At 37.5% G+C, this 27,583-nt stretch overlaps 1 protein-coding gene and 1 pseudogene across 2 annotated transcripts in view; both read right to left on the bottom strand.

The window, feature by feature from the left end:
• The window catches only part of DHX29 (DExH-box helicase 29), a 55,920-nt gene that overhangs the window by 11,365 nt on the left and 16,972 nt on the right, over window positions 1-27,583 (bottom strand). For both annotated transcript variants that reach the window (XM_044224729.1, XM_044224740.1), the window contains exons 7-18: window positions 25,659-25,785; window positions 24,565-24,723; window positions 23,389-23,554; window positions 22,996-23,119; window positions 20,871-21,479; window positions 18,705-18,848; window positions 7,505-7,681; window positions 6,716-6,856; window positions 4,877-5,021; window positions 4,638-4,755; window positions 3,987-4,071; window positions 756-844 (exon numbers count right to left, since the gene is read on the bottom strand). In XM_044224729.1, the coding sequence (XP_044080664.1) occupies window positions 756-844; window positions 3,987-4,071; window positions 4,638-4,755; window positions 4,877-5,021; window positions 6,716-6,856; window positions 7,505-7,681; window positions 18,705-18,848; window positions 20,871-21,479; window positions 22,996-23,119; window positions 23,389-23,554; window positions 24,565-24,723; window positions 25,659-25,785 (2,084 nt within the window). The remainder of the gene's footprint in view (window positions 1-755; window positions 845-3,986; window positions 4,072-4,637; window positions 4,756-4,876; window positions 5,022-6,715; window positions 6,857-7,504; window positions 7,682-18,704; window positions 18,849-20,870; window positions 21,480-22,995; window positions 23,120-23,388; window positions 23,555-24,564; window positions 24,724-25,658; window positions 25,786-27,583) is intronic.
• Window positions 1,421-2,640, bottom strand: LOC122889520 (annotated as a pseudogene).

Below are 27,583 nucleotides of genomic sequence, written 5' to 3'. Positions count from 1 at the left end.
GCATCGGGCTCTCTGCTCAGCAGGGAGCCTGCTTCCCTCTCTCTCTCTCTGCCTGCCTCTCTGACTACTTGTGATTTCTCTCTGTCAAATAAATAAATAAAATCTTTAAAAAAAAAAAAAAAAAGATTTTGAGAAATGCCTCTCAGTAGTCATATGCATTGCCAAATATTGCTGGAGTTTCCCAATAGAGGGAAAGTGTATATGGATTACAATAGACTATCAAGGAGGTTTTCCCTGTTTTTGCCAAATTACCATTAAAACATTAAAAGTAGTAATCTTTTTATGAAGATTCAGGTAAGGTTAACCTATTAAGTGCCAATTAACATATCATGTATATTCATCATATTTATGAAAAATATTCATGCTTCCCATTTATATAGGAGGCAACTGATAATTATACTTACTGTATTATTATTTGCTCAAGACTATAGGTCAGAGATTTTAATCCACCCTGATTCCAAAATCCATACACTGTTATGATCTCATAAATGTTTTTGTAAAGATATTTTACAAATTTACAAAAAATTATGTTCTGAAAATTTTCTCAGTTTTCTATAAGTAGTGGTATACTAGCATCCCTTGTGGGAAAAATCAAGACATGAAACCTGACATTTACTCTTGGGCATTTTAAAGTTTCTTAAGAGTTTTTCTGAGGCTTTTTGCTTCAGGTAGAATTAGGACATTTGGGATTTTCCCTATATGATTCTGTGATTTCTCCCAAGAATACAGGAGCACCAAACCCTTCTCAAACTTACTTATTTTCTTTTGTTCTTCCAGTGTCAATTACAAATACAACATCTGGAATAGTGATACCTGTTTCTGCGATATTTGTTGCTAAGACAATCTGAAAATAAACAAAAGCCAAAAGATTTAGATAACTTTCAGCAGTGTGCAATCATTTAAACTATACAGTCTGACTTGATGAATTTTAAAAAGTGAATTTCAACATTATTTACAAAAATTCACCATCAACTTGCTATTACTAGGGCACCTGGGTGGCTCAGTGGGTTAAGCCTCTGCCTTCGGCTCAGGTCATGATCTCAGGATCTTGGGATTGAGCCTCCCATCAGACTCTCTGCTCAGCAGGGAGCCTGCTCTCCCCCAACTACTGCTTGCCTCTGCCTCCTTGTGATCTCTGTCAAATAAATAAAATCTTTAAAAAAAAACAAAACAAAACTTGCCATTACTATGTAATTTTAATTCTTTACAATTAGTTTCACAGCTTAGCTTGCCAATTAAAGTTAGGGATTTTTTTTTTTTTTTTAAAAGACACATTTATTCAGCGTCATGATCAGACTATTACATTTAGCAATCAACAGCATGGGTGCAAAAAAAAAATCTACATTAAAACCCTTTGTTGGAATGCTTTACACTTTCCACAGAACAGAAACTAAAATAACCTGTTATACAATTAGTCACAAATACAGTCCTCGAGTTTTTTTGCCCACACACATGAGTATTGTCTAAAACATGTCTTCTTTGTAGCAGCTAGGCCCTGCCACCACTGTGCTTGGCTGAGTTCACAAATCTGTTGTAACCTGTAGCTTCCCTGTCACTTCTCTGGCTCTCCTCTCCTGCTAAGCTTTGTTTCCTAGCAGTAATTAAAACCTTCTGCCACTGCCATAGCTGCTGCTGCTGCTGGAACCACCATAGCCACCTTGGTTTCGTGGTTTGGCGAAGTATTGGCCTCCACCACCATAAGGGCCAGAGCTTCTGCCTCCAAAATTGCCTCCTTTCATGGGTCCAAAATTTGAGGATTGATTGTTGTAATTGCCAAAATCATTATAGCTTCCGCCACCTCCAAAGTTGCTTCCATCATTACCAAATCCGTTATAGCCATCCCCACTGCCACCATATCCACCACCACCTCGACTGCCACCAAAGCCACCTCGACCACTGAAGTTTCCTCCGCGACCAAAGTTGTCATTCCCACCAAAACCACCTCCACGACCACCACCAAAGTTTCCAGAACCACTTCGACCTCTTTGGCTGGATGAAGCACTAGCCATCTCTTGCTTAGAGAGCGCTTTCCTTACTTCACAGTTGTGGCCATTCACAGTATGGTATTTTTGAATGACAATCTTGTCTACAGAATCATGGTCATCAAATGTTACAAAAGCAAAACCCCTCTTTTTGCCACTGCCTCGGTCAGTCATGATCTCAATCACTTCGATTTTCCCATACTGTTCGAAATAATCTCTTAGATGATGTTCTTCAGTGTCTTCTTTAATGCCACCAACAAAAATCTTTTTCACAGTTAAGTGGGCACCAGGTCTTTGAGAATCTTCTCTTGAGACAGCCCTCTTTGGTTCCACAACTCTTCCATCCACCTTGTGTGGCCTTGCATTCATGGCTGCATCCACCTCCTCCACAGTGGCATATGTGACAAACCCAAAGCCTCTGGAGCGCTTGGTGTTCGGATCTCTCACTACCACACAGTCCGTAAGTGTTCCCCATTGCTCAAAATGGCTCCTCAGACTCTCATCGGTTGTTTCAAAGCTCAGACCTCCGATGAAGAGCTTCTGCAGCTGTTCATGCTCTTTGGGAGACTCTGACTTAGACATGACGGCGGTGGGAGGGGAGACTTTAACGATGCTTACTCGGCAGCGTCCACGGGCAGAAAGCTAAAGTTAGGGATTTTTATTCCAACAAAAATACTGTTCCTCTAATTCTAGTCAGTCATCTTAAAAATGAACTAAGTAGCCTGGGAAATTGGGTCAGGAATAGAGACAGCTCAGCACAACCATTCACAATTATTGGGGAAAAAACAGTATGTCAGTAAGAAGTTGTTGCTGCCCTGGCTCTACTACTAACTAGCTCTGTGACCTCAGCCAAGTCACTTTACCTCAGATGATTTCAGATACATCTACTGTAACGTAGGAGGTAGAAACAGATGATTTCTTAGATCCATTTCTAGTTCTAAAATTCTTAATAGTGATGGCTGCATACTGTAGTCTTTGCATTTTTTCTCTTGAGTCCTTGGAGGTAAAACATTTAGGAAATTTTCCATCAAATAGTCATTTTCATATTGTTCTATCTCAACTCTGTAATTCAACAGTGAATGCTTGTTTTTCTGGGAAAATTTCTAGGAAATAATAATCTGGGTTCTAAGACTTAGATGGGACCTACTGCTCGTTCTAATTAAAAAAATTAAAAAAATTTTTTTTCGGGACACCTGGGTGGCTCAGTTGGTTAAGCATCTGCCTTTGGCTCAGGTCATAATCCCAAGGTCCTGGGATTAAGTCCTGCATCAGACTCCTTGCTCAGCAGAGTCTGCTTTTCCCACTTCCTGCTGCTACCCCTGCTTGGGCTTGCTTTCTGATAAATAATCTTTTTATTTTAAAAAATTGTTTTAAGAGGTGGAACTCTCTTCTTTAAACCAAATCTTGGAGGGAAGCCCAAATGTTACAGGTCAGAGCAGCCTCAGAACCCAGGCTCTTTTCTGGGAACTCTCAGATTCCCCCCAGTTCTTACACTGTGCTCTTTTATCCCCTTCTAAATCTGAGAAACTCTCTGCCAAGTACCTCTTCACATTCAGAATCCTGAATGGAGGAGACATGAAAATACTGAGACTGTTTCCTAACCTAATGGTCTATGTATTAACAAAGATAATCAGGGATGAACAGACTGGAGAACAACAAAGAATCCTCACAGCATTCAAAGAGCTCAACATCCAACATCCCTCGTGAAAAGGATGGGACAGTAGTGATTTTTCTTTTTCTTTTCACAAGCAAAACCCATGCCATAATATTTTTCAACGGTCACTCCCCTAAAAGCCTTGTCCCTTTAATAATGCATAATATAAATATTCAAATACTTAAATTTCATTATTGGGTTCACTTCTGATTATGTTAAGCCAGATAGCATCTGGAGTCTGCCATGCAATATATACACTTAGTAACATTTTAATAACTGATGTTAAAGAGTCCTAATATTTCACAAAATATTCTCAGATCACACATAAAATTTGCTTCATGGAATTTTACCTTCCTGACTCCAGGAGGAGGAATTGTGAATGCTGCAGCTTGATCTTGAGTTGAAAGAATAGAATGCAGAGCTATCACTTTATATCTGAAAGTTAAAATCATAGTTCTTAGCAAGAGTTTCTCTTTAGAAGACACTGCAAAGAATAACAAAATTTATTTGCAAATAGCAATTAAAAATTTTTTTATTATGAAAAATTTCAAACACAAAAGCTCTGAGAATGATATAATGAAACCACATATACTCATCAAAGAGAAAATACTTCATATAAATTTATATGGAATATAAGGTTTAGAGAATTTAAAAATATGCTTGGATATGGTAACCGTGACAGCGTAATGAACCATATCAGCACAGATACACTAAACAGCTGACTCCATATGTCTGGGTGATAAACTGCAACCAGTAGGGGTTTTGTGTTGTCCAGGTGGTGGGGAAGGGGAGTCACCGTCATACTCTCAACCACTGCTTACTCATAATAAGAAGACAAAACAAAAGCAGAAACAATAGCTAAAATTTTTAGTATATTAAGTGCTGTAATAGAAATGTTAAAAAACTTGAAGGTAAAAAGACGGAAAATTCTGATCAAGAATTTTAATAAAACATTTTTCTATTTCAAAACTACTTGGAATATAATGAAGACTGGTAATTACCGTTCAGAAAAAAATCTTCTGTCAGTTGACAGGAGATCATACAACTGCTGAATATGTGCAAGTCCTGGTAAAAAGATCAATACTGCTCCTTCAATATTTCTGAATTGGGGACTTCTGTCTGAAATTCAACATAAGAAAAAAGATAAGGGATAGCATATAACACGTTACTAAAACATCTTTAGTAAGCAGAAAAGTTTTATCAAAACAAATGGAGTCAAATTAGAAAAAAAGATATATACCTAAGTATATAAGAAGTTCCAAAATGAGATCCAGGTTGATTTTATGGGGATTCATGTAGAGAATAGCATGCTGAGTGCGGCTGCTGTACTTGTGATAAAGTGGATTTAAATCAGCACTTGGTCCAGTGTGAACTGGTACATATTCCTACAAGAAACACAATCAGAAAAAGGTGAACAAAAATATTATGTATTTTTTTTTAAAGATTTTATTTATTTCTTTGACAGAGACAGATCACAAGTAGGCAGAGAGGCAGGCAGAGAGAGAGGGGGAAGCAGGCTCCCTGCCGAGCAGACAGCCAGATGCGGGGCTCGATCCCAGGACCCTGAGATCATGACCTGAGCTGAAGGCAGAGGCTTTAACCCACTGAGCCACCCAGGCGCCCCAAAATTATGTATTTTTATAAGACAAGGAAAAATGATGTATTTGCAGTCATTCAAAACTGTTTCTCATTTTGAGAAAATAAAATACAAAAACAAAAAACAAAACCATTATTTTGTTAAAATATGCTAAGAGTACAGTTTTTAAGAGTGGAAAAAGTATAAAATTTCATGTCTTGCATATTTCATTTCATTCAATCTCAATTGTAAAGCAATACTTTTACTCTTGTCATGTACAGACTAAAGAGCTAAGAAAAACAGAACACTGTATGCACTGTTCTGTGGCAACTAAGAAGCAGGCCAGGAGAGGTCATAATAACTTTTTGGTGCGTGGGTGGAGGGGCAGAGGGGGAGAGAGAAAGAGAATCTTATGTAGGCTCCACAGCCCAGCACCGAGCCAGGTAAGGGGCTCGATCTCATGACCCTGAGATGATGACCTGAGCCGAAACTAAGTGAGGCACCCAGGTGTTCCCATAATAACTTTAATAAGTAGTTTATATTGGCCTCATTCCCATTAGATTCTACTTTGGTTATGAATTTCAATTATCTCTTTTGAAATACCTTTGATTTTCTGAAATCCTTTAGTTTCTAGTTTCTATCTCTGGAGTTTTAGGCAAAGATTTTAGTTTTTGCTTTTTTGATTTATCTGCTTAACTAGAAAATAAAGTAACTTCATGTATCCATCAGATTGGATATAAGCATGAAATATGGATACAATAAAAATACTGGATATAGTACCACTGGTTAAAATGTTTGGTAATTTAGCTTTTATGATAGTTCCAAAAATAAACATGTCATTGAAACTAACTCTTTTTTTTTTTTTTAAAGGTTTTTTGGTTTTATTTATTTGACAGAGAGAGAGATCACAAGTAGGCAGAGAGAGAGAGGAGGAAGCAGGCTCCCTGCTGAGCAGAGAGCCCGATGTGGGACTCAATCCCAAGACCCCGAGATCACGACCTGAGCCGAAGGCAGCGGCTTAAACCACTGAGCCACCCAGGCGCCCGAAACTAACTCTTTAGGAAGAGCTGTGTTTGTTCTAGACAGTTTCACTATATAGCCAAGGTTGGCTCATACCAGGACAGAGGCTGCTGAGGAAAAAATGGCAAGGATCTCTAGATTTTAGGCCTGCCCCATATTCATACCTAAGGTGTTCAGATAAAGTAAAGAAAATAATTACAAATTTATTCCTAAATAATTAGTCGTTGCTATGAAACAATAAAAACTGCTTATTTATATGGTCCTTGATATTTTTTGTCTATCTTTATGGCCAAAATAGTATAAAATATCATAAACCAAAGATTAAAGAAATGACCTTTAAAATTTGTTCAAAATCCCATTTCTTCCTTTTTCTACCAAATTATACTTGAATTCACTGAGCCAGCCATTTGATTTCAAACCTCTCATAGAAGGTTGTACCCTGGATATAACTATCAGATGTCTTTGAAAATGTTTTCTTTTTACCTGATACTTTTTTATTCCCCCTGCTTTGCTTGTAACATTAATGGAAATTTCTTCTTCCTCCTCCAAAAATTTCTGACAGTATTCGGAGTCTTTCTCCAGTACAAAGCCTGTTTCTTCTATTATATCTTCAAGGTGAAAAACCTACATAGATTAAGGCATTTAAATGGTGAACTCAAATTCATTTCAGTAAATACATTTTAAAAAGAATGAGGGGATTGTTATTTTTTCAATGTTACCAAATGTTAATGTAGACTACTATGAGAAAAGCTTCTTTCTACATTATTTGGGAATGGAAAACTTGATTGATAGAGATGAGTTTGTCCCTAGAAGTCTCAGGATAAATTAAATTATGGTGTCTATTTTTTAACTTGTGAAAACCAATTAAAAAGAGATGTCTTTATGAACTGAACCCAAAGGATAAACCTTAAGAATAGAACAGGCAGAAAAGAAGCATCACAAACAAGCCTAAATTTGAGAGGTGGGTGAAAAAGGAGTTCTTTATTGCCAGGCAGTCACCCTCACTCTGGTTATAATGGTTTTGACATGGAAGTGGGTTTTCTGTCCTATACTTCTCAGGTACGTCCTTCAGCAGAATCCTTCCTTCCAGCCCACCCACCCTCCATCCAAGCAGCACCAGCCATCAGATTCCCAAGCCATCTCCAAGTCTTCTCCTGACTTGCAGTATTGTAAGACTAGGTATGGGCTCAGACTACTAGGGCCTATCTGCTGGGGACGCTCCCTGGTAGGAAAGTAGTTTCTGTTCATGTACACATTATAAAGAAAACTTACCTCAACAGGATAGCTTCTTCCTGAAATTCTGAGAATTGGGCAGTGTGTGAAATATGTAGAAAACTTTTCACTGTCTACAGTGGCACTCATTAGAATCAAGTGCAGATCAGACCGTTTCTGTAAAATTTCCTTCAAGATAATCAATAAGAAGTCTGACTGGACACTTCTTTCATGAACCTAGTACAAATGGAACAAAAAAATCATAAATAAGTTCTAGTAAGAGACTCAGATAATCAGATACTCAAACCTACAAAAAGTTAATATTTCAATATAGTCGACACATGCAGAAGCAGAGAGAAGCTTATGTTTCAATAAGGTAGACCTTCAGAAATGAAAATAGTCACCCTCTGAAACTGAAGCCATAAAAATCAGCATAGAATGAACAAAATTAGCTATGATAGTAGGTTGCAAGCTTAGGAGATGGTTTGTAAGTGCTTGGTTGGAGCCAAGCCAGGGTGACTCCTAAAGTTCTGCCACTAATACCAAACTGTACTGTCACCACTATCGCAAGAAGATGGTTCATGCATTATGTAGAAGGGGGGTTGATGGTAGGGATCTAGCAGGTCTCAATGAGCTGTCCATGAAAAACGGTTTTTCTTTTCTTTTTTTTTTTTTTAAAGATTTTTATTTATTTATTTGTCAGAGAGAGAGGGAGAGAGAGCGAGCACAGGCAGACAGAGAGGCAGGCAGAGGGAGAAGCAGGCTCCCTGCCGAGCAAGGAGCCCAATGTGGGACTCGATCCCAGGACGCTGAGATCATGACCTGAGCCGAAGGCAGCTGCTTAACCAACTGAGCCACCCAGGCGTCCCTGAAAAACGGTTTTAATGCCCTGCTGGCACACACATTTTAGGGAAGAACATAACAGATGTGGTATACAGAGCTCTTATCTTTTGAATGTAATTATCTTTCAACTCTGTGTATTCTTATTTCTACCCCATTTTTATTTTGTAAGATTTAAGGCAGCTCACAAATATGAAGTACATCAAGATAAATTAAAATGTTTATAAGGGAGGCAGTAATGAGTAAGTGTTCAGGTTCTAGAATCAATCACTTGGGTTCAACTCTTGGCCACCTGCAGTATAACTTTAAGAATTTTTTTTAAAAATAAGATTTTATTTATTTATTTGAGAGATAGAGAGAGACAGTGAGGAGGGACTACAAGCAGGGGGAGTGGGAGAGGGAGAAGCAGACTCCCCGTTAAGGACGGAGCCTGATGTGGGGCTTGATCCCAGGACCCCAGGGTTAATGACCTGAACCGAAGGCAGACGCTTAACGACTGAGCCACCCAGGCACCCATGACTTTAAGAATGTTAAATATTTCTGGGTCTATTTCCTCTTCTATAAAACAAGAATATAATAATATAAACTCTGTAGAGTGTTTGTGACAGTCCAATGACATCATACAAAGCCCTTAGAATAAAGCCCAACAAACAGTAAGTGCTCAGCATCATGCCAGATCCTAGGAATGTACAAATAACCAAGATCATTCTCTCCACCTCAGATTACAGTCTAGTAAGAAGATACTGTACAGGATAGTTTTAAATTTACATATGAAGGGTAGTTAATTCAGGAGGTCAGAGGGTATACTAAGAAACTGCCATCAATACTAAGAACTGAAGGATGAGTTTGAAAAAAAGAATGAAAGAGGAATTGGATGACAAAGGGAGAGAAAGTGGTGCTGAGATGCAAATTGTATAAAATCATGATAAAAGAGAGGGATCATAATATATTTTGGGGACTGGAAAAGCAAACATGGTACCTTCAGCATATAAAGGTACAAGAGATAAAGCAGGCGAGATGCTTGGTAATCTGCTGTGTCAGGCCGGGAGACTCTACCCTAGTGACTTCGGCAGTGATTAAAACATTTTAGGGGCACATGGCTGCCACAGTCAGGGGAGCATGCAACTCTTGATCTTAGAGTTTTGAGTTCAAGCCCCACATTGGGTATAAAGATTAGAGACTACTTAAAAATTAATCTTTAAAAAAGTCTTTAAGTAGGGAAATCATGCAGTCTGACTTTCCTTTTGAAAAAGACTGGCAGGGCGCGTGGGTGGCTCACTCAGTTAAGCATCTGTCTTTGGCTCAGGGCATGATCTCAGGGTTCTGGGATCCAGCTCTGAGTGGGGTTTGCTGATTGTCGGGGAGTCTGCTTCTCCCTCTGCCTCCTCCCCCACACCCCGCTTGTGCGCATGGTCTCTAATAAATAAATAAATAAAATCTGGAGCTTGGAGCAAGATAGCTGAAAAGTAGGAGAACCTGTTTCTATAGGTCTCCTGAATTGAGGTAAATATCTACCAGAACACTCTGACACCCATAAAATCAGCCTGAGATGTAAGATTATACACTTATGGATCTCTACGGGGGCAGGAGATCATCAGTGGAGAGGTGCATCTTGACTGGATCATAACTGATATATTCAGCTATACATTCCCTCAACTACCTTTCACTAAAATGACTAGGAAGAGGAATACCCAACAGAGGAAAAATTCAGAGACTGTGACCTCTGCCACAGAACTACTGTATATGGACATAAACAGTATGTCAGAAATGGAATTCAGGGTAACAATTATCCAGGCAATGGCTAGGTTGGAGAAGACCATTAGTGGCAACATAGACTCTCAAAGGATGGAAGTGAGAGCTGATCTGGCAGAAGTTAAAAATGCTATCAATGAGATCCAATCTAATCTAAATATTCTAACAGCTATGGTAAATGAGGAAGATTGAATTAGTGATCTAGACGACAAACTGATAGAAAAGAAGGATCAGGAGGAGGCCTGGAAAAAACAGCTTAGAAACCATAAAGACAGAATTAGGAAAATAAATGATGCCATGAAATGTTCCAATGTCAGAATTATTGGGATCCCTGAGGGGGTGGAGAAAGAAAGAAGACTAGAAGATAGAGGTGAACAAATACTGGATGAACATTTCTCTAATCTGGGGAATGGAACAAGTGTTCATGTCCTATAGGCAGAGAGGACACCCCTCAAGATCAATGAGTCTTGAAAGACCTCCAGACACTTAACTGTGAAATTCATGAATCATAAATTCAGACAGGAGGTCTTAAGGGCAACTAGGGGAAAGACATTCCTTCTGTACAGAGGAAGAACCATCAGAATAATGTCAGACCTGTCCACAGAAAACTAGCAAGCCAGAAAGGGCTGGCAAGACATATTCAGGGCACTAAATGAGAAGAACATACAGCCAAGAATACTTTACCCAGCAAGGCTGGCATTCAGAATGGATGGAGAGATAAAGAACTTCCAAGACCCGTAAGGTTTAAAAGATTATGTGACCACCAAGCTGGCACTACAAGAAATATCTAGGGGGTTCTATAAAAGAAGAAAGAACCTATGAGTAACACAGAACAGAAATTTATGAAGACATCTATAGAAACAAGGACTTCACAGGCAACATGATGTCAATAAAAAACTTATCTTTCCACAATCACTCTCAATGTGAACGGCCTAAATGCTCCCATAAAATGGCACAGGATGGCAGACTGGATAAAATAACAGGACACATCTATCTACAGGAGACACATTTGGAACCTAAAGATATATCCAGACTGAAAGTGAAGGGATGGAGAACCATCTTTCATGCCAATAGGCCTCAAAAGAAAGCTGGGGTCACAATTCTCATATCAGATAAATTAGATTTTAAGCTAAGACTGTAGTCAGAGATACAGAAGGACATTACATCATTCTTAAAGGGTCTATCCAACAAGATTATCTAACAATTGTAAATATTTATGCTCCCAACATGGGAGCGCCCAACTACACAAGCAAACTGTTAAACAGTCATATTGATATGAATACATTAATTGTAGGGAATCTTAATACACCACTCTCAGCAACAGACAGATCATCTAAGCAGAAAAGCACCAAAGAAACAAGAGCTTTGAATGACACATTGGACCAGTTGGACCTCACAGACCTATACAGAATATTCCACCCTAAAACACCAGAATACTCATTCTTCTCGAGCACACAAGGAACTTTCTCCAGACTAGACCACATATTGGGTCACAAATAAGGGCTCAATTGGTACCAAAAGACTGAGATTATTCCCTGCATATTCTCAGACCACAAGGCTTTGAAACTGGAACTCAACCACAAGAAAAAGTTTGGAAGGAATTCAAACACTTGGAAGCTAAAGACCATCCTGCTCAAGAATATTTGGATCAATCAGGAGATCAAAGAGAACTTAAACAATCATGGAAACCAATGAGAATGAAGACACATTGGTCCAAAACCTATGGGATACGGGAAAGAAATAAGTAGCCATCCAAGCCTCACTCAAAAAAACTGAAAAATCCTGAATACACCAACTCTCTTCACACCTGAAAGAACTGGAAAATCAACAACAAATTAAGCCAACCCCACGCATAAGTAGGGAAATAATTAAGATTAGAGCAGAGATCAATGAATTAGAAACTAGAGATACAGTAGAATACGTTAACAAAACTAGAAGCTGGTTCTTGGAAAGAATTAATAAGATCGATAAACCACTGGCTAATCCAAAAGAAAAGAGAGAGGACCCAAATTAATAAAATTATGAATGAAAGGGGAGAGATCATGCCTAACACAAAGGAAATACAAACAATCGTCAGAAATTATCAACAGTTATATGCCAATAAGTTAAGCAACCTAGATGAAATGGATGCATTCCTGGAAACCTATACACTTCCAAGACTGAAACAGGAAGAAATTGACAACCTGAATAGCCCAATATCTAGAAATGAGACTGAAGCAGTAATCAAAAACCTCCCAAAAACAAGAGTCCAGGACCTGATGGATTCTCTGGGGAATTCTACCAAACATTCAAAGGAGAAATAATACCTATTTTCCTGAAGCTGTTTCAAAAAATAGAAACAGAAGGAAAACGTCCAGATTCTATGAAGCCAGCATTACCTTCATCCCCAAACCAGCCAAAGACCCCATCAAAAAGAATTTCAGACCAACATCCCTGATGAATATGGATTCCAAGATTCTCAACAAGATCCTAGCTAATAGGATCCAACAGTACATTAAAAATATTATCCACCATGACCAGGTGGGACTTATCCCTGGGATGCAAGGGTCGCTCAACATTTGCAAATCAATCAATGTGATAGAACAAATCAATAAGAGAAACACAAGGTCCTCTGAATTGATACAGAAAAAGCATTTGACAAAATACAGCATCCATTCCTGATTAAAACTAAAACTCTTCAAAGTATAGGGATAAAGGGAACATTCCTCAACTTCATAAAATCTATCTATGAAAAACCCACAGTGAGTATCATTCTCAGGGAAAAACTAACAGCCTTCCCACTGAGATCAGGAATATGATAAGGATGCCCACTCTTGTCACTGTTGTTCAACATCGTACTAGAAGTTCTAGTGACAGCAATCAGAAAACAAAAAGAAATAAAAGTTATTCAAATTGGCAAAGAAGTCAAACTCTCTCTCTTTGCAGAGGACATGATACTTAATATGGAAAACCCAAAAGACTCCACACCCAAACTCCTTGAATTCATAAAGCAATTCAGTAATCTGTCAGGATACAAAATCAAAACACAGAAATCAGTTGCTTTCTTATACACTAACAATGAAAATACAGAAAGAAAATTAGAGAATCTATTCCATTTACTCTGGCACCAAGAACCACAGAGGACCAAAGAGGTAATGGATCTGTACTAGAGAAACTACAGAATACTCATGAAAGAAATTGAAGAAGACACAAAAAGATGGAAAAGCATTACATGCTCATGGATCGGAAAAATAAACATTAAAATGTCTGTACTGCCTAGAGCAATCTATACTTTCAATGCCATCCCAATCAAAATTCCACCAGCATTTTTCAAAGTGCTGGAACAAGCAATCCTAAAATTTGCAACCAGGAAAGACCCCAAATCCCCAAGGAAATGTTGAAAAAGAAAAACAAAGCTGGGGGCATCACGTTGCCTGACTTCAAGCTTTACTACAAAGCTGTGATCACCAAGATAGCATGGTACTGGCACAAACACAGACACATAGACCAATGGAACAGAGTAGAGAGTCCAGATATGGACCCTCAACTCTATATTCAAATAATCTTCAACAAAGGAAAAAATATCCAGTGGAAAAAAGAGCCTCTTCAATAAATGGTGCTGGGAAAATTGGACAGCTATGTATAGAAGAATGAAACTTGACCATTCTCTCACACCTTATACCAGTTAGAAGACCAAAATTAACAAGAGAGTAAACAAATGTTGGAGGGGATGCAGAGAAAGGGGAACTATCTCTATCCCTCTTATACTGTTGGTGGGAATGCAAGTTGGTGCAGCTACTTTGCAAAATAGTGTGGAGATTCCTCAAAAAATTAAAAACAGAGCTACCCTATGACCCTGCAATTGCATTACTGGGTATTTACCCCAAAGATACAGATGAAGTAGAAAAGAAGGGTCATATGTACCCCAATGTTCATAGCAGCAATGGCCACAATCGCCAAACTGTGTGTGAAAAGAGCCAAGATGCCCTTCAACAGATGAATGGATAAAGAAGATATGATCCATACATACAATGGAATATGACACAGTCAAAAGAAAGGATGAATACCTGACTTCTTTATCAACATGAATGGGACTGGAGGAGATTATGCTGAGAGAAGTAAGTCAAGCAGACAAAGTCAATTATCAGATGGTTTCACTTATTTGTGGAGCATAAGGGAGAACATGGAGGACATTAGAAGAAGGAAAGGAAAAGTGAATTGGAGTAAACTAGAGGGGGAGATGAAGCATGAGAGACTGTGGACTCCAAGAAACAAACTGAGGGTTTTGGATAGGAGGGGGTTGGGTGAGCCTGGTGGTGGGTATTAAGGAGGGCACATATTACATTGAACACAGGATGTGGTGCATAAACAATGAATCTTGGTACACTGAAAATAAATAAATAAATAAATAAATAAGTCTTAAAAAAAAAAAAAAAAAAGATAACCGGCTATAATGTGGAGAATGTAATGGAAGAGGTCAGAACAGAAAGGAAGTTTAACTATAGGTTTCTGCACATTTTTTATATGGGTTACTTGTGCAAAGTTAGATTTAGAAGAGTGACAAATGAACAAAAGGTGACAATGGAACATTAGATAAAACATGTACAAGCCTTGTCCCACACTACTTAAAGATACTGTCTATCTAAAGTACAAACAGTCAAAGAAAGATCACAAATGTGACTTCGAGGTTCTAATACAGAAAGGGAGGATGAAACTAAACCATGTAGCATTAACTCAGGATTTGAGTGGGAAGCAGTTTGCCACAGATATGCTCTCTTCCTTGGGTTAATGAAAACTCTGAAAAAATGATGGGGGATTATATGTTTATCTAGGGTGGCACTGCTCCCTTAAAAAGACTAAAGGATCTCCCAACCTTCCCTAGCTTAAAAACAATGATTGTTTCCATTCCTCTGCTCCCACACCTCTTTAAAAAGAAAAACCCAGAAGACTTCAGTATTCTGAAACTTAGCATGGGCAAGCCCAGTGTGTATCTTGCAAGGAGAGGATGTGTCAGTTATAATTATTGCTGTGTTCCTTTAGTTGAGTCCTTTAAGTTTTTCCTTTGTACCAGTAAAAACTATCTTGTAACTCATTTTGGTTAGATCTTAATAGCATTTTTGGCCTTCATTGCTCTTTCAGAATGGATGTTTATATGGATTTGTTCCCGTTTTCCATAGGCAAAACCTGTAAATAAAAGTAACCTTAAAATTTGGTGGTCAAGGTATAATTATATTTTAACACACTGTGAACTTTTAGTATTAACTTATTGGAATCTCATATCTGCTCACTTTCCCCCTTGAAATAAATATAGTAAAAGAAAAAGACATACTCTGGGAGAGGAAAAAGAGAAGTAGATAGGGTTGGAGAGGACCTTTTTTCTTGTCACAAGTGTTAATGCTTTGTTCTTTTTTTAATGTTTTAACAAGAATATAAAACTGCTAAACAAAACAAAGTTCTTTCAGAACAACAAAAAATTATAGGTTGTTGTAGTACTTAAAGAAATAATAGCCTCGGAGCATCTGGGTGGCTCAGTGGGTTCAAGCCTCTGCCTTCTGCTCAGGTCATGATCTCAGGGTCCTGGGATCGAGCCCCACATCTGGCTCTCTGCTCTGCAGGGAGCCTGCTTCCTCCTCTCTCTCTCTCTGCCTACTTGTGGTCTCCGTCTGTCAAATAAATAAAAAATCTTAAAAAAAAAAAAAAGAAAGAAATAATAACCTCTGTAAGGGCAATACTAGTTAAATATGGAGAAAAATATATGAATTTGAGAAAAGTACAATCAATAGGTCTAGATGACTGGATTTGGGGTATGAGGGAGAAAGAAGGATTAATCCTAGTTATTTTTACTTTTGTGCTTTGACCAGGATATTTATGTCCGAAACTCAAGAGAGATTTCCTGGAGGATGAAGCAAATCTGAGGAAGCTCATCAAATAGATAAATTTATACAGATAATAATTAAAAAAAAAGAATAGATCATAAAATAGAGCTAAAAATAATGTGTCCTTGATTAAGCACATTCAAGAGAGCTAGTAGGCAAAAAATTTGCTTGTAAACATACCAGCAGTCAGCAGGAAAACCTACTTATAACTCACACAGTGACCACAAACTAGAACAAATCACACAACTTTTTGTAATAAGGTAGAAGTATTACTCTGCACACTGTCAAAAAGAAAGGTCCTGAAAAATATAATGAACTCTGTCCCAATATCTTTTACATTCTTATATTTAACATGATGATGAATTTCATTGGGGTTTTTCTTACTTTTACCATATTGCTCAAGATGCTGAGAGTATCACATTTAAGCATAATTCAGTAAAGCAGACTGCTAATATTAAACCATGAAAGAACAACTTCCTCAAGTTGGTCTCGCTTTTAAATTAGGGTTCACCCTGAGGCAAGATAATATATAATGGGGAAAAGGTAATCTTTTCAATAATGATGTTGGGAAAACTGGAACACTTTTTATATCACACACAAACTCAAAATGGATTAAAATTCTAAATGTGAGGCCATAAAACTCCTAAAAAGCAAAAATAAACTATTTTTTTTTTAAGATTTTATTTATTTATTTGACAGAGAGAGATCACAAGTAGGCAGAGGGCAGGCAGAGAGAGAGAGGAGGAAGCAGGCTCCCTGCTGAGCAGAGAGCCCGATGCGGGACTCAATCCCAAGACCCTGAGATCATGACCTGCACCGAAGGCAGCGGCTTAACCCACTGAGCCACCCAGGCGCCCCAAAAATAAACTATTTTGACTACATTAAAATAAAAGGCTTTTGCACAGTGAAGGAAACTATCAACAACAAAAAAAGGCAATCTAATGAATGGGAGAAGACAGCTGCAAATCTTATATCTGATAAGGGGTCGGTATCTAAAATAAGAAAAAATGTACACTACTCTACAACAAAAAACCACAATTTAAAAATGTGCAAGGGATATAAATAGACATTTTTTCAAGTAAGATATACAGATGGCCAAGAGACACATAAAAAGCTGCTCAACATCACTCATCAAGAGGGAAATGCAAACCAAAACCACAATGAGGTATCACCTCATAACTGTCAGAATGGCTAGAATTAAAAAGAAGTATTACTGAGGATGTGGAGAAAAGGGAACATTTGTCCACTGTTGTTGGGAATGTAAACTGGTGCAACTACTGTGGAAACAGTATAAAGATACCTCAAAAAATTAAAAACAAACATAAAATGATCCAGTAATTCTACTACTGGGTATTTACCCAAAGAAAACAAAAACACTAATATGAGAAGATACATGCACCCCTAGGTTTATAGCAGCATTATTTATAATAGCTGCTATTATAGCTATTGTACAACTTGGGTTATACATCTAATGTACATCTAGTGATGTACAGTGTCCATCAAGAGATGAATGGATAAAGATATGGAATATATACAATGGAATATTACTCTTAAAAAAGAATGGGATCATGCCATTTACAACAACATGGATGGATGAAAAGAGCTATTATGCTAAGCGAAGTAAGTCAGACATTAAGACAAATAACGTGTTTTCACTTACACATGGAATTAAAAAAACAAAAAAAATCCAGCAGGAAGAAAGTTAAGTACATTATGGGGCATCCAAATTATATACTATAAAGCTTTTAAAATCTTGTTTTTATAGGCTAATGTAAAAAATTGTAAAATACACATACACACTAAATATACATACATATAAATATGAAAGTTAAATGTCAACATTGAGTTTTTTCCTGGGTCAAGTTTTTAAAATTTTCATTCGTGTATCTTTCAATATTTATAAAATATTTTCTAACCAAAAAGAGGAAAATAACCCAATAATCTACATGTAGTCTATTAATTAAAAATCAATGAATGGCTGTACTTTTTAAAAGATTTTATTTATCTGACAGAGAGAGAGTATGTGCACACAGCAGATGTAGCAGCAAGCAGAGGGAGAAGCAGGTTTCCCACTGAGTAGGGAGCCCAATGTGGGGCTCAATCCCAGGACCCTGGGATCAGGAACTGAACCAAAGGCAGATGCTGAGCCACCCAGGCACCCCGAATGACTGAACTTTTACTACTGCCTTCTGAACTTAATTAATTAATAGACACTCATAAAAACTTTATATCACAGAAAAATTTTTAAATATTACTTGAATAAGAGAAATGCTATATATCTTATTTCTTCTTGACAAAATTATATACAAAGAAAATCAGTTTACATATGCTAGGCTACCACGCCATTTAAAATAATTCCCATGGGAAACTTTCCATTTTAAACATTCACCTTAATGTGTGTTTGAATTTGATTCAGGGAGGGATTTATCTAAAGAGAAAATGATCAAAAGTTCTCCTCTTTTTTTTTTAAAAGAATCAAAGAAAATTCTGTAACAACTAAACGTAGTTGAGAGTCACTATACTGGTTACAGCACAGACTGCAGCAGACAGATGCAATAATATCTACTTCACTGGAGTGCGAGAAGGATTAAATGAATTTATATACATAAAATCAGAATAGCATCTAGCAAATGTCATAAGGTATTAAATCGATTAAGGTGAGACACATTCATTAGAGTAAATTAAATAATTATAAGTAAAGTGTCTGGTATTTAAATAAGCCTGAAGAAAATGTTAGCTAGTATTAGAAATAGCATCTTATTAATATGAAGATGTTTCAAATTTATCTGAACTTGACTATAAAGTATACTCACCTCATCTACAATAACATGAGACACATTAGTTAGGAGACCATCTTCTTGAAGTTTCCTAAGCAAAACCCCTGTTGTACAATACAGTAACCTTGTAGATTCACTAGCTCGAGATTCCATCCGGATCTGATATCCACACAAAGAATTCTGAAGGGAGAACACAAGGTTGAGATTAGATTCTCATAAGAGATCTGGGAAACAATCACTAAAGTGTAGCAGAGGTGCTGATCCTGCTACTAGATGGAGCAGCTTAAGTAAATCTATTTGGTAAAATTTATAAATTAAAATTATTTTCCCATGGTCTTTAATCATCTAAAATGGTTAAAATTTGTTTTGCTAATTTTAAATAAGAAAAACTTCTGTTTTCTTGAAAGTGTTGACATGGGGCACCTGGGTGGCTCAGTTGAGCATCTGCCTTTGACTCAGGTTGTGATCCCAGGGTCGTGGGATTGAGACCTGCATTGGGCTCCCTGCTCAGCGGGGCATCTGCTTCTCCCTCTCCCTTTGCCCCTCCCTTGCTTGTGTGTGTGCTTTCTCACTGTAAAACAAACAAATAAATAAAATCTTTTAAAAAAAGTGGTGACACAAAAGCTGTTCACTGCTTTGAGTATCATCAATATTATTCTATTCTTTTTTTTGAGGGGGAGGGGCAGAGGGAAAGGGAGAGGTAGAGTGCCAAGCAGACGCTGTGCTGAGCACAGAGCTGTAAGTGGGGCTAGATCTGACAACCCTGAGATCATGACCTGAGCTGAAACCAAGAGTTGGACACTTAACCAACTGAGCCACTTAGGCACCAAGATCAATCTTGCTAATTCCATTATCTTAGAACAAAATGCTGAGGTACTCAGGAACAAAAATTTTGAGCAGTTCTAAAAATTTCCTATTAAGATTTCATAAAAGTGCCACCATTAAAAAGCAGCTGGTATTGTACCAGTGGTGCCTGATTGGAATTTTAAGTCCCTTCAATTTCCATCACATTCACTTTTAACAGTCATTCTTTTATTTGCTATGTGTGTACAGGTCTGTCATCTTCTTAATGTGAGTTCCTTATAAGACAGAAACTGTCTTTTTTTCTTATATTCTGTGACAGAAACCCAGTTTGTTACATGAAACTTCTTTAATAAAAGGGTACATGTCTTTTTTTTTTCTTTCTTTTTTTTACTTATTTATTTGAAAGAGAGAGATTGTGTGCACACAAGATTGGGGTGAGGGGCAGAGGGAGAACAAGGCTCTCCACTGAGCAGAGAGCCCAACACGGGACTTGATCCTGAGATTCCAGGATCATGACCCAAGCCGAAGGCAGACGTTTAACTTACTGAGCCACGCAGGTGCCTAGGGGTACGTATCTTAAAGACAGAGGCAAAAGTGTTAAATACCATCTCCAGAAAGAACAATGCAAAGTATAAGCAAGCTGAGTTATTTGACTTGAAATTCATCATATTTAGTTCTAAGCAATTTTATTACTTTCTGTATTCTGCAGTCATTCTAGCTAAGGTGTGGCCAGGTTTAGGTTTGCTTGCAGGGCAGAATGCATGACAAGGGATATTTTAGTATTTTTTCCATTTTTTAAAAATAAAGGGCTAGAGGGGCGCCTGGGTGGCTCAGTGGGTTAAGCCGCTGCCTTCAGCTCAGGTCATGATCCCAGGGTCCTGGGATTGAGCCCCGCATCGGGCTCTCTGCTCAGCAGGAAGCCTGCCTCCACCTTTCTCTCTGCCTGCCTCTCTGCCTACTTGTGATCTCTGTCTGTCAAATAAATAAATAAAATCTTTTAAAAAATAAAAATAAAAAAATAAAATAAAGGGCTTGAGAACAGTCTAGCTTTTTCTTCTATATTGTTTTTTTCTTCTGCTTATTAAAAAGAATTAATGAAAACAATTCAGGAATACATTCCATAGAGAAGATATGCAGGAACTTGAGAATTATGATATCACAGTCAAATCTGTATTTGTTCTCTTTAGTATGTAACATATTGAATATTCAATTATTAAAATGAATTTTTTTCCTTGATATGAAAATTTTAATGACTGGATTACTAACAACCCTTTTCAGATGAAGGAGAGTGGCACAATATGAAACCTATCAAAGAAAACATGAAAAGTGCTTGAGATGTGCTACTGAACAAACAGTAACAGTCAGGATTCACTGAGATGGAGTTGAACAACACCTTACCCTTCCTCCAGGTCCATTTTCACAGCCCAACTCATCACATACTCTTGTGGCTAAACTCACTGCTGAGATTCTTCGGGGCTGAGTGCAGACAATGTTACACTTACTCGTTCCCCACTCATTTAGAAGCAAATCTTCCAAGAGAAAATGTGGTACTTGAGTACTTTTGCCACTCCCTGTTTCACCTGCCACAACCACTACCCGATGCCTTTTAAGAGTTTCCACGATTGAATCCCTATGTTTGAACACAGGTAACTGTTGCCTTTCCTTTAGAAGTCTCTGGTATTTCGGTGTGTTTTGTAACTTTCTAAACAGGTTTCTAACAGGTTCCAAATCTTCTGCCTTTTCTGATTCCAAGGACAGTGCAGAAAAATCTTCATCAGAAACTAAATTTTCCCAAGATTCCTCAGGATCTTCAGCGTTTTCTCTCTTATTTTCAGGATGCTGTTGCTGCTGTTGCTGCTGCTGTTTCAATTTGCTCAGAAGTTTGGCAATAAACAGATCACGGGGTTTATTGGTTTCCATTTTATTTAATTCTTCCTTTTTCTTTTCTGCATCACTCCACTCCAGCCAAACATCTCGGTAAGTGGGAGGAAGTAACTGATGCACTGACTATAAGTGAAAAAAACAAAAAAAACACCAAAAAAACAAAACGAACAAACAAAAACCAAGAGTGTTATTTTCACTAACTACTGGATACTAAAATTCAATAGGCTAGAATTTAGGATAGCTACTTTCCTTTTAAAATATAATTTCTTTCTTAAATTAGTAAGTGCCTACTTTAAGAAACACATGCTTATGATGCAAACTTATAAATAGTGTATCACATTTAGGCTTCTAGACTTACTAGCTGTGTGACCTTGGGCAAATAACCTCTCTGTGTCTCAGTTTCTGTATTTGTAAAATGGGACCAATATATCCTTTATAGACATACTCTGAAGTAAACTTTAAGTTACACTATATGAAAAGTGCTCACTCCTGGAACATAGGAAACTAGTGAATACATTTATTATTATTTATTCCTGCAGTGGTGCTATGTAAATATGTAGATGATCCATAAAGCATTTCTGAAACAAAGCTCCCTGTGAGATGCTGGTAGTTAAATTAAGATTATAGGTCAAAGTATTTAAAATTAACTACAATGCAGGGGCACCTGGGTGACTCAGCTGGTTAAGTGTCTGCTTTTGGCTCAGGTTGTGATCCCAGGGTCCTGAGACTGAGCCCCACATCAGGCTCCCTGCTCAGCTTTATCAGTTAAGCTTAGCTTATGATACCTTTTTTGCAAATAAGGGAAATAAAGGCACTAAGAACTTTTACTGCCAGAAACTGGAAAAGAACTATTTTTTGGAGTTCCATGTCATCAGGGTCTATAATTTCAAGTGGTTCTAATTTTCCATGAAGAAAAATACACATATTTATTGCATAATACAAATGCTGACAATCTAACCATCCAAGAAAAAAAGAGAGCATCCTACAGTAGTACTATAATCTTTCCTTAACCTGAAAGCTTATAACTAATATAACCTAAAACTGAAAACTTGAATCAAGGTCTATAACTTTCCAAAGCTGAGAGAAAATATAAGAATAAAGAGAGATATTATAACACTTAATTAAACATTAAAGTGTTTAAAAATTCTCCTTACTTCAACCAACCTCGTAAAAGTATTTTTTTTTTTAAAGATTTTATGTATTTATTTGACAGAGAGAAATCACAAGTAGATGGAGAGGCAGGCAGAGAAAGAGAGAGGGAAGCAGGCTCCCTGCTGAGCAGAAAGCCCGATGCGGGACTCGATCCCAGGACCCTGAGATCATGACCTGAGCCGAAGGCAGCGGCTTAACCCACTGAGCCACCCAGGCGCCCCTCATAAAACTATTTTTAATCTGTAAAATAGCATAGCCTGAAAAACTGACAGAGCCTCTGGTCTAACGACAGAGCTAGGTTTAGGGGCTTGAGGAAGTCAAAATTATAAATAAGCAGAAATGAGGATTAATCTGAAGAAGCAGTAAGTAAAAACTGGCACCAAAGGCCATAATTAAATATGACATTTCATATGCCTGTAAAGTTTTATGCTGCCTATGTATGATCTACAAACGACTTTTTAAACAGCTCAGTCTAAAAAAGTCTCACCTGCCCTTTCACTAAACGGTAAAGAGCTAGAGTTGCTCCCAGGTGCTGAGCTTGCATGCCATCTTCTGTTAAGATTGTAGGGCACACTACCAGTACATCATCTTCAGACTTGATTACCCTTACCCTACAAGGAAGTCAAATAATTTTTAAGATAAAATTAATGAAGTCAAATGAGTCAAAATTCCATTAACCCCAAACCCAAGTTTACATTAATTATTTAAATTAAATATTTCCATGGAAGACACTGTACCTAGATTATAACTGATCAGCATTACCACTCAGAGTCGTGGAATGAGAGGGCTTCCTAAATGTCTACTTAACATATAAGAAACAAAGAGATTTTTCATCTTAGATTTTCCTAAAAGTTCATTTTAATTAACCAGAAAAACATACCTACATTTCCAGTATCTACCTACTGGAACTTTTTCAAAGGAAGGATTTGGACTCTTAGGAAGATTCTTCCTGACCCAATCGATCAGAAATTGTTTGGGAGATTTTCCAGTCCAGCTTCGAGCTGTATAGTCAAAATTTCTTACATCATGAGGTTCCTTCTTTTTCTCTAAAATGACAGAGATTGGTGCTTAAAAATTGTCATGCAGTAATGTATAATCTCTTTTGAGTCATCAAAGTCCTCTCAATTTTGGGAAAAGACTTTTAGAAGAGACTAGGTGAAAAATGACAGAGAAAAGCTTGATCTAATCATCTGTTAGATCTCAGAGCAAGTCATCAGTCTCCTTATCTCTATTATTAGAAAGTAGTTTTCTTGCTCTAACAGCACACATCACAATTTGTAATTAAATATTTATGTATATTTAAAGCTTACCTCTCCTACTAAACCATACCCTTGAAGAGCGCAAGGACTAGGTTATTTTGTTAATAAATGTACACATAGCATGTGACATTCTGAACAGAGAGAAAATTCAGTAAATATCTATGAAACAACATATAAGTTAAAAACTGACAATTTAGTGTAGGATTTGCCTATATTACACATAAGTATTATACAAGCTATATCAATAATTTACTTTAGCACAAGTAAACAATTACAAACACATATGGTGGGATGGCAAGACTCGTGAGAGGTTTAAAGAGGTGCTATTTTGAATTGAGCTTTGAGAGGAGAAGGTTGGCCAAGTAGGGGCTAACCGGATGAGTAAAATCATGCAGCCATGAAATAACATGTGGCTATAGTACACAGCTGGGAGAATATGAGTGGAAAGGTAGATTGTGGCAGAATGCAAAGGATCTTCAATACCATGATAAAGGGTTTGGACTTACTACTGATTAGGATTTTTAACAGGGAACTCCCATTTAGATGTGTGTTATGGAAAGATAATTCTGGCGGGAATTTGGAGAATGAACTAAAAAGAGACGAGGCTGAAGCAGGATACTTGTAATGATAAAATGCCGCAAAAGTTATAATTATTATTTTTCAAAGGCAGCATGTGGTAACATAGCTTTACTACCAGCTTATGAAGTCTGCTAGAATGCAAAGTAACTTCACTTCTTAATTGTATATTCATTGACATTTTACTACTTACACCTTGAAACACTTTCCCTTCATTTTACCTTTCTCTTCTTCAGTAGCAGCCATGGATTTTTCAAACAGGTTAAAGTTCAAAGGCTTTTCCTCTTCTGTGGCTACAGGAGGCTTTTTTCTTTCATTCTGTTGATGTGAAATCTTTATGGCTGGATTGAATACTGGATGGTCTTCTAAAGTTTCCATTTCTACCAAGAAAAAAATCATGCTTTGTTGTATCTGTTTTTTATGCCTTTTTATGTTGCAAAGATAGCTTTACTTATTTTTAAAGATTTTATTTGATAGAGAGACAGTGAGAGAGGGAATACAAGCAGGGGGAGTAGAAGAGGGAGAAGGAGACTCCCCCTGAGCAGGGAGCCCAATAAGGGACTCAATCTCAGGAAGCTGGGATAATGACCCGAGCCAAAGGCAGACACTTAACGACTGAGCCACCCAGGTGCCCCCAAAGTTGGTTTAAAAAAAAAAAAAAACCAGCATTCCATCTTTTTCCTTGTAGCCAAGTATTCAACATTTCCTATTTGCAATTTGTGCTAGAAGTCAGAGGCAATTTATTTTCATATCATATGTTAAAATGTTTTTAAAAAATTAACAGATGTGGAAGGTCCGAAGAACATCCTCACCAGAAATGAATACTCATGGAATTATGAATCACCTCTCCTTCTTGAATGAGGATGGTATTTTAAGGTATATGTCGGAGGCTGACAAACTATGGCCTGCTGGTCAAATGTAGCCTGCTGCCTGTTTCTGTACATCCTACAAGCTAAGAATGATTTTTATATTTTTAACTGGTTGAAGAAAAAAAGAAATATTTGATGACATGTGAAAATTACATGAAATTCCCATTTTGGGATCTGTAAAGTTTTATGAAACCATAGCCATTCACTGACACATTGTCTATAGCTGCTTCTATGCTGTGACAGCAGAGTTCAGTAATTATTAAGGAGTCCTTATGGCCCACACAACCTACTGTATTTATTATCTGGCTTGTTACAGAAAGTCTGTCAAGCCCACATATAAACTGGAGTTTTGTAAACAAATTAAAAAGGGGCAGTCTCCATGCTGGGAGAGCGCCCCCCACCCTCCCAAAAGACATTTATACATCTAAGAATTTGGAAGTGTTTACCTCTTTGAAATTTCCTTATTTTTTCTTGAGCCTCTTTTTGGCCTTGCTTGTTTTTTTCTAGTTTAAAGGAAGCTGCTTGTTCCTTCGCATCCAGAAGTTTTGCTGCAAGGTGCAAGTATCTTTCATTCTGTTCCAAGTAAGATGATACAGAAATTTAAAAAAGAACAAAATGAGTTAATCTATTGTCAATGTATTATATCAAAACCTATGATCTTTCGATCTTATTCTTTGATCCAGCAAATCTACTTTTAGGAATATTTCACAGAGAAATAATACAAAGATGCAGATTTGCAAGTATACACACATAATACTACAGTACTGAACGAAGAGGAAAAACTGCAAATCAGATTTTTCTACAGAAGAAAACCCGTCAGCCATTAGAAAAAGAAAATGAGATAGCAAAAGAATGAGGGTGATACACATGGAAAACTTCCTTGATGTGTTAAATAAAATTTTAAAACTACAGAAGAAAAAGTAAATGCAAGTTCATTTCTATAATAAGAAAATGTCTTATTTTTATATATTTTATAAACACATGTTTTTAAAGAATTGTATAGGTAATAATATAATAATACTCATCTGAAAGTCATCTTCCCATCAGCTCTTGTAGAAGACAGTAAGGGACATTAAAAAAAAAGCCTCAGGGGAAAAGGGGTGTACTAAAACTTCAGGACTTAGCTCTGCTGAGCAACCATCAGATACAGTTTGAAGTTGAACTCAAATTTCTGTTTTTTACTTTAGGTTAATAAGTGACAGGTGAAATGCATCAATGTACAGGGCATACAGAATGCTGCTATGAAACATAACCATTAAGATGAACAGAAAAGAGATAAACTAAGGCAGCAGTTAGGGCTGAATTCTGGGACCATTCTGTGTAGAACACATTCTGTTAACAAGGAGAAGGATTAGCTATCTTCTATTCACCCCATCACACTCACTCCTTCATCCCGTCTATCTCTGCTACTGATACTACCCCTCCACCTGCAAATCTCTAGCTGTCTTTAGCTCACTAACATTTATATTTAGTAAATCAACACTTTCTCTGGATTCTTGCTTTATATGTATCTGTTCCTTTCCAATTCCAATTTGAAGCCTTATTAAGCATTATTTGAAGCCTATTAAGCACACCCGAGGAAGTGCAATAGCTACCCAAATGGCTTCCCTATCCTTTACCAGATCACCTGGAATGTCACCTAAATGTTCCAAACAACCTTTATTAAACATTACTAAATCGGGACGCCTGGGTGGCTCAGTGGGTTAAGCCACTGCCTTGGGCTCAGGTCATGATCCCAGGGTTCTGGGATCGAGTCCCACATCGGGCTCCTTGCTCGGCAGGGAGCCTGCTTCTCCCTCTGCCTCTGCCTGCCTCTCTGTCTGCCTGTGCTCACTTGCTCTCTCTCCCTCTGTCTCTGACAAATAAATAAATAAAATCTTTAAAAAACGACAACAACAACAAAAAACCATTACTAAATCTGACCTAAAATAGCAAATTCTTCCTGTAATTTACCTGCCCCCATCCTTCTAGTGGCTCTTCACAAGAGGAAAATAAAATTCATTTTCTAGGCATCAAAATCTTCTGATGTCAGCTAAACTCACCTGTTTACTCCTGCCTCCCAGTACTCATCTACATTTTATGCTCAGTATACTCACTTATTGTCTAATATCCAAAGGCCCTTTGCACAATTCCACCTCCATACCTGTTCACACTGTTTCACCCCTCTGGACCATCTTCCTTTCCTGCCCATGTGCACTCTATGCACCCCAAGTTCCACCCCTCTTCTTTGCAGGCTTAACCAAATGCTCCAGTCAGAAGACACCTCTTCTTTGATCTCAATGTAGACTTGTACTGTCCCAAATTCTTTGTTTTTATTAGTTTAATACAGGGACATAGTTAACAAACAAACAAAACCCTTACAGGATATAGA

Source organism: Neovison vison, chromosome 1 (assembly GCF_020171115.1).
Source record: "Neovison vison isolate M4711 chromosome 1, ASM_NN_V1, whole genome shotgun sequence".
Lineage (NCBI taxonomy): Eukaryota > Metazoa > Chordata > Mammalia > Carnivora > Mustelidae > Neogale > Neogale vison.
Note: the sequence above shows the minus strand (reverse complement) of the source record. Positions and strands in the feature narration are given on the sequence as shown.